Here is a 12170-nt window from a genome sequence, read left to right as displayed (position 1 = left end):
ATAATCACAGCTTCCAAATAGCTTCCAGGATTCCTGTGGTTAAAGCTTGCTGAGAAGCTCAAGGGGCATGAGGCAGTTGCTTTAGTGTTTAATGAGTTTCTGTGTGATACAACCCTGGACCTTGACTGTTCTCAGCTGTCAGATTAGCTATAGTTTTAAACAAGGCCACACTTTGGTTGCAGAAATGCTATTCAATAATCTTGGATCTGAACAAGCTGATTTATAGAGTGCTTGCGTTTCAGCTTCGCTCTCTAATCCTCCTGGAGCCATGGAGGCCTTTTGTGACCCCTGCTTTTCACCATCAAATGCCATGTGTTCTGTTATTCTGTTTAAATGTATAGGGAAGATAAGAAAGATAAACACAGTATTAACAAACTCTGGACTTAGTCTTATCCTTGGAAGACTTTTTTTGCCCTTTCAAATGAGGAAACTGGAAGGAATTCGATCTGTACTTGAAATTATTTAACCCAAGCATCCCTTGGTATCTATACCCTGGGGGCCTCCTTGGTTTATGATGCCTTTATCAAACAAACCAATGATAAATCCTTGCTTCTGATCAAAACTTACATAAATTCTCATTGCAATTTCCCAAAAAAGCAAAAAGAAAAAGAGACCCCAGGTCCTTCAAGAACTCAGGAACTACTGACTTGAAGTCATACGCTAGTAACCCAACATGTCCGGGAAATGCCGTGTCTCCATAACCACAGCTCCCACCAGCTTCTGGAGCTTAAGAAACTAATGACCACTTTATTTTGATTATGATTTTAATTCCTTATAGTTGCATAGCTTTCCTTATTGTTTTACATAAAATATGGCTGCTTTTGTCATTTTGAATTAGGAACTGAGCTAACAAAAGTTTCAACAATATTTTATACCAAATCAACAGGAGAATTAATTTAAAAGTTTTCGTTTGATGGGAGTTGTTCAGGAAGTTCACTTAGGGGTGGTGTCTTGAATTCATTTTTTCCATTAACATTTGTGGATATTTCCTCAGTGTCTTAATCTCTCATTTTATGTGTGTCTATATATGTGTCTATACGCATATGTGTTTCTTTGTACTGTTTTTTGAAAAACTTATGCATTATTTTCCTGGGGGGAAAAAAAGGTCAAAGAAAGGTCAGCTCTGAAATGTCAGACCAGAAAATGAGTGTTCTTCATGACTTTTTATACTTTATTCACATATTCATTCCAGTTTTATTACATATCTGCTCTCCGCAGCGTTGTGAATATTGGTGCCTGTGTTTTACAATCAGTGTTGGTAGAAGTCGGCTGGGAGAAGCACCTAGAGTAAGGCTGCTCTTCTTGTCCATCTCTTAGTAAACGATTTAAAATCCTAGACTTGTAGTGAGCCATACTTTAGAGATTGATTTCTCCTTCTTTCCCTGGCTCCCTTTGACCAGGTGTTTCTGATCAAACGCTGCACACTTTCCCTGGCCCCCTGAGGTCGCTCTCTGGTACCATCCCTGCCTCGGATTTCTGCCCCTCTGCTCCGTGTTGTTTTCTCTCGTTGGCATCCTCTGGAATATACATGGAGGAACTTTCACAGCCACAAATCCCCAGATATGTGCAGGGTGTAATTATTATTGCTGTGATGACTTTGTCTCCGCCTGTATCCCTGGCAACAGACATTCGAGAAACAAGATCCTGATCCATAGAAATAAAATTGAGAGAATGACCTAGGAAGTAACAAGACCTGAAATACAAATTGAACCCTCTTTAGTCTGTCACCATTGGCCAATTACTAGATATGGAAAAGACTGTGCTAGACAGTAGGAACTGAGGGAGGGGAAAAAAGAGTTTCCACATCCAGAGAGAAGCTCTTCAGGTAGATCCTTCGTTGCTGTGGAGCTGCCGTGTAGCCCTTGTTTCCATTGGTCCTCACGCACACCGCCCTCTGGGGGGCACTGGTGACCAGAGAAGCATTAGAACAGCAGGCCTTTGCCCAGCTCAGTCTCTCTGGAGCCTGGAGGCCAAGGCCATCCACTCTGGTATTTCACAGCCAGGAGCATTAATTGGCAAACATCTGAGCTTCACTGTTATAGAACTTTTCACGGAGAGGCCGGGAGAACTGTTGTTTACATCCCTCCTGACCCACTCGCTAATTAGCATCCTGGTGAGCTCCAGACTAGAAAACGTCCTGTCCTGAGCTTGTAGAGACTGGGGTTTCTCAATAATTAATATCAGGCAGGACAGGGACATGCGTGTCCCTTAAGTCAGTGCAGCACTGAAAACTGCCTTTTGTTCTAGGGACTGCCTTTGTATAAGACTAATTTTCTAGAAATTCACTTTCATGAGACCATGACTTTAATTTTGGTGAGAGAAAGAGAAAGAGAGGAATAATGGGTCCGTTTAGCACCAGGACAGCACAGGACCTGCTGATTCCTAGGTTCTCCTCCCTGAGCCAAAGAAAATTCCCTCCCAGGTTTGCTCTTCCTCGCCAGCCCTGATTTTCACCTAGGATTTTTTCCTTTGATGCTCTCCCTATGACATTCATTTCCCCATCACAATTTAGCTCTTTGTTTCCTTCTCAAAAGGCAAGACTGAGGAGAGGAAACCTGGTAGCTCTCCTCACTGGCGACTGTGGTTAGTAAAATGGTGAGACTGTTGACTGAGAAATAAAACAGCCTGTCGTAGGTCCTGGTACTTGATGTAAACAGGCCCTCACCTCAGGGGTCACTGAGGTGTTGGTCACTCGGGTCTAAAGTTGAAATGATGCCTAAACCACAGATAGTAAGCAAACCCTATATATACTATGTATTTTCCTATACATACATACCTATGATAAATTTTAATGTGTAAATTAGGCACAGTAAGAGATTAAGAGCAATAACTAATAATAAAATAAAACATAACAATATACTATAATAAAAGTTATGTGAATGTGGCATTATTAAGGAAAATAAGAGTTACGTGAACACAAGCACTGTGACAGTTCATCTGATAAGCCAGACAGCTACTAAGTGACTAAGAGGCAGGGAGCATCTGTGAGGAGAGATGCTGGACAAAGGGATGATTGAATTGACGTCCCGGGAGGGACGGTGCAAGGTTTCATCATGCTACTCAGAACTGCATGCAATTTAAGATCTGTGAATTTTCGTTCCTGGAATTTTTCCTTTAATAGTGTCAGATTGCAGGTAACCGAAACAGGGGAGATGTGTTATTTACACTGCTTACGGGCTCTAGCCTTGCTCTGCATTCAGTGAGAAAGGCCTTTCACCACCTGGAAGACAAAGACTAAAACCATCGGGCTTCCTCCTCGGGAAGCATTGGCTCCCCTAGTCACACCCCACTAGATAGCAAATGCTTATTATCCACACCCAGCGACCCTACAGCTTTGACATCCTGGCTCTCAGTGCTGCCAGATGTGTTGGCTGTGGTCATAGTGAAGGGCAGGTAACAGTCTCAGGTGCAGGTTCTGGTGGGAGCAGCAGGGAACTCAAGGGCTGAATGCCTTTCTGTGTCCACAGAACTGCAGTAGTGGGGTAAGGGTTTGCTCTTGACGGCAAGGGCGCCCCTTCTTGCCGGCAGCTTTCTCCACGGTGGTTCTGTAACATCTCCAGAGGCGCAGCCTGACACCCTCCTGGTTAGGAGTTTTGCTAGTGGGCTTCATGTGCACAGTATCTGTGCTCAATTTGAGCTGGTCAGTCATAGGGCAAAACAAACAAGATCGACTTAAACACTGTAAGCCCTTCCAGTTCTTAATTATAGATCTGTGGTCTACATTTGCCACTGATTATCTTGGCATCATTGTCTAACAAAGGACTCACAGTATTGGTTAATTCAAAGAAAATTTTTCCCTCATATGGGAACTGACATCACATGTGTAACTCACAGGACAGGTGTGTAGTCTATCCATGATTGAATGCCAATGGGCGACGAAGAGGAGATGTTTATGGGTGACAGACAGATGGCTCTGGTCTTTCATTCATCAGAAAGCAACAGATAACAGTCCCTTTACGGGGTCCCAAGCCAGCACTGTCACTCTATTTTCTCACTAGCAGAAAGGACCTGCCAGGTTAGATAGAAAAACTCCAAGGCTTGGCCCAGGTCTGCGAGGGGGAAGCACTCTTTCAGTACTAGCTCCACTTTGACCAGCTGGTTCCCATCACTTACACTTGCAGACTTGGTCATCCCATGAGCAGGCACAAGTCCTCTCAGTTGGAGAACTAGAAACCTGAACTAGGAATCCCAAGCACTTTACTTTTTTTTGGATGTTTGTTTCAGAGAAAGACTTCAAACCGAGAGCTTTATTAAGTGGTGGACACTCAAACATTTGTGAAAGGAAGAGATAGAAGTAATAGGTGTCAGAGGTCTTTCCTCTAAATCAAGCAATTTGTTTTAGGACCTATTATTTCTATTGCAAAGCAGGTGTTTTATTTTGTGTCTAATTAGCTTTTGGCCCACATTTACTGTTCCCACCAGTGAACACAGGCTCCATCCGTAGAAGGGAATAAACACAGAGAAATTACACAGAAGATTTCAAAACATTGTTTCCTAAATCCTCACTCGAGGATATTTTGGCCACTGCTTTTCAGGGAGAGTAGAAGGGAGAGAGAGCTGAGAGAGACACGGTGATTGGTTGCCTCCCGCACACACCCTGGGCCTGGGATCCAGCCCACAACCGAGGTGTGTGCCCTTGACCAGAATTGAACCCGAGACCCTTCAGTCCACGGGCTGACACTCTAACCACTGAGCCAGACTGACTAGGGTAATTTCAAAACATTTTGAGGACAAGGAGGATCAGATTCAATGTGCATCCCAGCAAAACTTGTCCTCAGACGTGCTGGGAGATAACAAAACTATGTAGCATATTGCATCACCTTAACCAATTAATAACTAGGTTCCAAGTAATGAGACCATTGCAAACCATTGGTTAGTGTCCAGCAAAAAAATGGGGGAGAAAGAAGTGCACACAACCCTGCTGAGCCCAGGGCCCAGGGATGTTCAGTGGAGTAATCTATGGGGAAGCACCCTGAGACATCCTGGGGAAGGGGCCTGGCCCGCCGACCCATGGAGCTAGCATGTGAGCGGCTGCACTTCTAAATGGACTTCTTTGTTTCCAGACAACGTCCTGCCCTTGGAGAATGTCTGGCTTCACTGGCAGCTGCCATCCCAGTGGCATTCCTGGAGCCCTCCCTTAACCGCTACAATCCACTCTCAGTCTTCAACACCAAAACCCCCAGGGAGAGATCTAGTAAGTATCTTCCCACAGAGACCGTCAGCCCATGTGCTGGGAGGAGAGCCACCGGGAAGGAGGGCCATGCAGGCAGGGAGCAGCAGCCGGGAGGCCAGGGCTGGGACCGGGTTGCATGTCTCCATCTTACTGGGAAAGTGGGCATGGGCAAGTCCTTTGTTATCATTAGTCTTTGGTTTCTTCCTCTATAAAATAAGGAGACAGTGTAGTAGATTTCTAAATCCCTTCCATCCTAAAAGTGCAGGTTCTCTTGTCTATATACTCTGGATCTCACTTCTCCTCCTGCATCTGGAGGTGTGATGGCTTTTTCACAGCTTCTCTCCAGTGTCAACAGAAGGAGCATATCTGCACTAAAAAGCTAATTATGCTCTTCAAGTCCAAAGAGAGGCTGTGTTTCCAAGAATGATGACCACATGTTCTCCATCTGCATGGAAAATAAAGCATAGGAAAACACCAGAGGGAAGTGAAATCACACAAGAAACAGAATTTAACCAGAGCATTGATGCATTAAGACAGCAGTTGGCAAACTATGACCATAAGCTGAATCTTGTCTACTGCCTTTTTTTGTAAATAACCTTTTATTGGAACATGGTCACACCCACTCATTTAGATGTTGTCTGTGCCTGTTTTAGCACTATGTTGGGGAGAAATAATTTTCTCTCTGCCCTGCATTATTGTTGGCTAAACCCCCCATAGAAAAGACAGCTTAACAAGAGAAAAATAAAACTATTTTAATCACATGTGTAGGTATGGGTGCCCCACAAAGATGTGAGACCGGAAAGGTAGCCAGAAGATTGAGAATTAAATACCATCCTGGCTAAGGAAAGGGGAAGGAGGCAGTTCACAGGAAGGTGGGAAGAGGAAATGTTTGTCAACACAGGCTGCCCTGCCCTTCAGATGTCTTTTGGATGAAAAAGTCCTGTTTGGTGACAGTTTTCTTCCTGGTAGACTGCCTTTCTAATGTAAATCTCCGTTATAAATGTAGGGTTCTTTGACAAAAGGGTAACTTCTACTCTGTTTTCAGAGCTGCTTTGTGCTATTTCTTAAAAATAATCAGCTCAAAATAACCCCTATGCCAAAAAGGCGTATTTGCAGTAGCACATTCTGCGCCCCTTCCACTCCAGGGGCAGTCGAGCCATGGCAGCAGAGACGGGCCTGCGATGCCTAAAGTATTTATGCTCTGTCCTTTTACAGAAAAGGTTTTCCACCCCTGCTCTAGAAGAACTTAAAAATGGAATATAAGGCAGGTGGTAAACCGGCCCCAGGGTAGAAGGGAGAGTCCTCACATGTGGATGACTTGCGATCCTGCTGAAGGGCAGTGGACTAGAGGAGCTTCCAGCAGGAACCTTGAATCAACTAGAAAGAACTACAATGATTTCATGTAACAGGAAGCAAAAATTATCACACCATGGGCCTATCCAATATTAAGAAAAATAAAAAACCATGCCCTGGCCGGTATGGCTCAGTCGGTTGAGTGTTGTCCCATGCACCGAAGGGTCACCAGCTCGATACCCAGTCAGAGCACATGCCTTGGTTGCAGGCTCCGTTTCCAGTATGGGGCATGCAGGAGGCAGCCAATTGATGTTTCTCACTCACATCAATGTCTCTCTCTCCCCCTCTTTTCCTTCCTCTCTCTCTAAAATCCAACCATATTTTTTAAAACCATAGTAAACTATTTCAAGCCAGAACCATGCTATTCAGAACCAGTATCTCCTTAAAATATTGATACACCAGACCAGCAGGTGACTGGACAGCACAGCGATTCCATTTAGTTCGGGCCCCCTTTTCAAGCTGCCGTGAGACCCTAAGGGAGAGTGTTCTCAGCGATTCAGGGTTCATGCTCCACTCTTCTTTGACACCAGTCTCTCCATCTAAGAAAGCAGAGTTCTCAGCCATGGTGGATTTATCCCCATTTGCTTTTGCTACTTCACATAAAAGAAACATCTTGCCCCCAGAAATGATCACCAGCACAATTTAGACAAGGCCACTTTATAAAACTCTTTCTTTTCCTGAGCAAGAATACAATGGAGACTAGTGTTCTCAGGGCTACTTAAGAGAGAAACATTGCTGAGATGCCTCCACTTTCCAAAGTCTCAGATGAAATCTCTAAGTTAAGTCCGCAACACCCTCAGCCTCATCTCACCCTTTCTCCCCTTTCTTCCCTTTCTTAGACTACCAAAAACATTTCCAACCTTGTTTTTTTCCACCCTCTCATGATTTTAAATGAGTCACATCTTGCAGCTGAGTGGGAGCTGAGCAACAACTGAGCAGCTTTGGTAATGTTGAGAAGGGCTGTGACATCTGTAAGCAAATGCCAGCCCAAGCATTGCTCCCCAACTCCAAAGGGTCATGGGCCCGGTCACGACAGTGCTGGATATTGATACATTCATTCTGCTCCAACTCTGATTCATGAAATAGTGCACCTTGGTCTCTGTATCACCAATGTGTAGAGTTGAACCTTGGGAAAGAGAAAGGCCTACTCTGCTCTTAGGCTCATACAGGTACAGCAGCAGGCAAAATGGGAACTTGACAAAGATAGATGGAGGAAACCCTGGATTGGCTTTGGGAGGAAGAGAAGGGCTCTGTCCCATTATCTCCTTCTCAAGGGTAATTTGAAAAATGTTGCTTCTTATTTTACATACCTTTACATTGATTTAATAAGACATGTTCATAAATTAAAAATAAGTACCCATCATTGCTTACTCTACAGGGAGGAAAAGAGACAAGGTTGTGATTAGAGATGACACGGTTCTTCATCCGTCAGTGATGTACTGTGGGACTCAGTACCCAAGTCCCCAAGCCCATTCTTTTCATCACTCAGTTAATCAAAGAGTGAATGCTGAGCACATGTATGGCTCTTGAAAAGTAGACTGTATATGAATATGTATTCTGGGGTAACCAGGTTGCCTGGAGCCAGAGAATGAGTGATGGCTTAATAGACTCTACAAAAGTAGACTTCATTCATTATATAAAGTGGATGGCCTAAGGGATCAAGAAGGGGAAGGAATGTATAGGGTGACAAATGATGTGAGTCTTGGTTTAGAAATACAGTATGAACTGATTTATCCAGCCTTCAGTCAATTGGACATCTGTATTAACTGACAGTCAGTGCTTTGCCAGCAGTTACTCACATTAGTAATTCTCCTATCCTATAAGCTCCTGGGCATTTTCTGACTCCTCCAAAAATTATTAAGATATGCCTAGAAAAGGTTTAATACTGTTATGTGCCAGTTATTCAAAACTAGATAAAATCCTTGGTTAAGTGTAGCAGTGGTCTATTAATCAGATATTAAATTGGCTAAAACATCCTAGTCCCCAACCAGTTTACTTTTCAAACCCTAGTCAAGATAATCAACCAGAGAAAGGAGGTCCAGTTCCCATGTAAGCTCTGCCTCTACTGCAAAGAGTTGACTCTCTGATGCCCTCTTCTTGAGGGAAAAGCTGCTCAGTGAAGAAAACACAACTTTAGAATCTAACTCAGTGGTTCTCAAACTCCAGCATACATCAGAATCCCTCAGAAGGCTGGTTAGAATAAAGCTTGCTGAGTCCTACCCCTAGAGTTTCTAATTCAGTAGGTCTGGCATCAGAAGGTCCTATCACTACTCTGCTGCTGGTGGGAGGACTTCACTTTGAGAACTATTGATCTAGACCAGCAATTTTCACCTGGTGTGCTGTAAGAATGTTTAAAACATGCAAGACCTGACTATTTAGTCAGGGGCACTGACCTTTTTTCCCTTAGATTGTCAAAAAAATGACAACAGTCAACACAACAATAGCTGTCCGGTGTGAATGAATCAAAATTATACCTTTTTTTTTGTCAGACCTGCAAAAAATATATTTTTTGGTGTGCCACAGAGTTTTAGTTTATGTGTGCATGAGATGGGAAAGGTCAAAAATCGCTGATCTAGAAGGTGAAAGGGCAGTGGGTTCGAATGATCCCCCCAACAGTCTTGTGTCTGATTCTGATAAGACTCCGCCGAGGCTGTTTTTCAGGTAGATAACTCAGAGCATCTGTTCTGTGGTTTCATTATGTGGCATTTGAAGTACAAAACACAATCTGAATCACAAATGGGTTCTCTACTCAAGAACCAATTACATATAAATAATTTTTAAAGGTCATTATAATGACTCCAGTGCAGAAACCTCAAACAACTCTGTGTTTTTCTTAGGTAGGAAAAAAAGTGTTCCTATTGATGTATTGTCAATGGACCATTTACACACACACACACACACACACACACACACCTATACACACATGAGCCTTCTCATTTATAATTTTACAGCAAACAACTATAAGGTTCAGTTGCATCTATGGTGGTTGGCATTGTTCCATGTGCAGAGCTAGAAAGTAGAAGGCTTGACTTCTCTGTCCTTACCTATTTATTCTGGCACTGTTTGTGTAAAATTATTTTGTTTGTGAGTCTCCCCAGGCTCCCATGTTGATGTCACCCCTGATTGTTGTTGTTCTGCTAAAAGGTACAAGCTGGACTTGTTCTCTGCAAATGACCGGCGTTGGTAGTGGGCTACGTCTGGCTCGTGAAAGCCCCTTCCACTGTAAATCACAGGAGTGCAGTGTTCTTTGGATTTCATGCTGTGAATCCTTTGGAATAGTCTGGATTTTAAGGCACATTGGTCCACTGCTGACTTCCAAGGCAGAGAGGTCTTTAGCTTTCTACTTACCAGAAGGCCATAGTAACAATGACAGAAAGTCATCACTAGGGAAAGCATGTTGGGACCTCATGGGGCCTGCTCCACAGCAGGGGCTCCTCCAGGTCCAGGGCTTTGCCACATGCCATTCAGTAGAACCTCCTGTCTCACTACAGATGCACAGTCTCCACGATAGCCAGGGTTATTCTGTAGCTCTGCTCTGTAATCATAAGAGAGATCAAAATAGTCCCTTTCAATTGGCCAATATTCCTAAAGGCCAAAGAATGTGCTGTGGCCTCTGACCCTTCAATTCCTATAGACCTAAGATCCAAAGCAGACCTCCAATCAGCATCAACACCAATGGCAAAAGGCCTGCAGGCATAACCCACCTCACTAAACACAAACTTCTGTTTGAAGGCTTCTGCTCTGTCCTGTGAAATTTCATGAGAACTTTACATTTTACTTCTAGTATCAAATATTGTTTCCTCAAATCTTCTGGTGGAACTGATGCCCTGGGAAAACGTTCCACATTTCCTGTGGCCTCTCAGGCTCTAGCCCTTGTGGTGCCTAATGCTTTGGCCCCACTGTGAGAAATTTGGCCTTTGGGTGGCTTCTGCCCCCAGGCCTAGGTGGACTCTGGGGAGCTGTGGGATAAACGGATGCACCTGCGGAGCTTGGGGCTTGGGCTTCTTTCCCAACCAGCTCCTGTTCCTCCGCTTAGATCCCTTGTTATCTCTTCACCTGTTGGGAGCCTCAGGATGCTCTGGTCTCCTCCCAACTTGGGGGAAAGGGTGTCATTTTCCTTAAGGAGAACCGGGCAGCTACCCCTGGCTTCTTCCATTGGCTATTCCTGTATCTGACAACCTTCAGTGTTGAACTCTGTCACCACTTCATTCTGTCTGTACTTGTCCAGCAAAGTGACCACAGTCGTTCAGTGTGAGGAAAGGGCCGGCTACCTCACTATTCCTTGTGCACAAGTCTGCAAGACCAAAAAGGCTTAAGTGATTGACAGGAAGTCTTGGCACAGGTCACCTCAGGTCTGTTGTAAATGCGGAAATCAACACATGTGTCATGTTTTCTTTCCCCAAAATTTCAACTGGATGGAATGTATTGTTGACTGTAGTCCAGCTGGGACAGTGATGAGATGGTTTCCTTTTCCTTTCTAAACAGTACAGATGTGATCCAGGCCACTGAACCATGGGTTGGCAACTAAATATCTATGAGTTGCTTTTCTCTGACTAGTCCCACACTCAGGACAAGAGGGAGAAGCCCAGAGACTAGCTTGGTCACAGAGAGGCCCTGAAATACCCCTCAGCTGGGTCCCTGTCGTGCTCACTTGACCTTATGTTTAGGTGTTCCAAGGTGAATGTGACACGTGGGAGGATAACCCCTTGTCTGGAAGCTGTAGCCATTAGCGGACAGAAGCTCCACACCCCGGGCTCGCTCGTGCGAGGCTCTGGGGTGGAAAGCCACGTCTAAAGACCAAAGGAAGGGTGGGACAGAGGAGAGAAATTGCACCACTGTGCTTTTGAATTACCGTTCCTTTGTTCTTCTGTGTGCTCTCGGTCAGTTCTGGGGATGCCAGACACGGTGGAAGAGATGTGTCCCGACATCCCCCCGCTGGAACGCCTCATGAAGGAAATCCACCACCTGGCCGAGTCCGGGGCCCGGTACACGGAGATGCCCCACGTCATCGAGGTGGTCCTGCCCATGCTCTGCAACTACCTGTCCTACTGGTGGGAGCAGGGGCCTGAGCACCTGCCCCCCAGCACGGGGCCCTGGTGCACCAAAGTCACCTCGGAACACCTTAGCATCATCCTGGGCAACATCCTGAAAATCATCAACAACAACCTGGGCATCGACGAGGCCTCCTGGATGAAACGTATCGCAGGTACCAGAAATGCCTTTCTCCCACGTCCGGCTCAGGGACCAAGATGCCTAGGTTCTCTTTTCATCTCTTAGTCTATCTTTAAACTCTTCTCCCTACCCCTCTTAGTTACTTAACAGTAAAAAGAATTGACTTATTCCCCTGTAGAGCTTCTTAGAGCAAATGCTCCTGCTCAGCTCCCCAGCTCATGCAGGCCCCTCAGACCTCCAGGAAGCCCTTCTTGATAAACTCTACCTGACGCAGATGAGCCTTGCTTTATTTGCTTTTGGTATTTAAGAATCCCATTTGCTGTTACGGCAGTAATTGTCCCTGTTTTCTTGGTAACTGATCCTCTGTTCTCCACATGTATAACCAGCTGGGCTGTACTATGAGTTCCTAGCATTCGTATCTCACGTTATGCTTTCTCAGACATGCTCTAATTTAGGTTCATAGTAGTACCAC

The 12170-nt window shown here is 44.8% G+C and overlaps 1 protein-coding gene across 1 annotated transcript in view; it reads left to right on the top strand.

Moving 5' to 3' along the window:
- Positions 1–12170, top strand: part of RYR3 (ryanodine receptor 3) — a 472179-nt gene that overhangs the window by 397085 nt on the left and 62924 nt on the right. Inside the window, exons 65-66 of the mRNA XM_081119125.1 lie at positions 5064–5194; positions 11412–11732. Coding sequence (XP_080975251.1) covers positions 5064–5194; positions 11412–11732 — 452 coding nt within the window. The remainder of the gene's footprint in view (positions 1–5063; positions 5195–11411; positions 11733–12170) is intronic.

This window comes from Miniopterus schreibersii, assembly GCF_964146895.1.
Source record: "Miniopterus schreibersii genome assembly, chromosome: 1".
Classification (NCBI taxonomy): Eukaryota; Metazoa; Chordata; class Mammalia; order Chiroptera; family Miniopteridae; genus Miniopterus; species Miniopterus schreibersii.
This window is presented reverse-complemented; position numbering and strand designations above follow the sequence as displayed.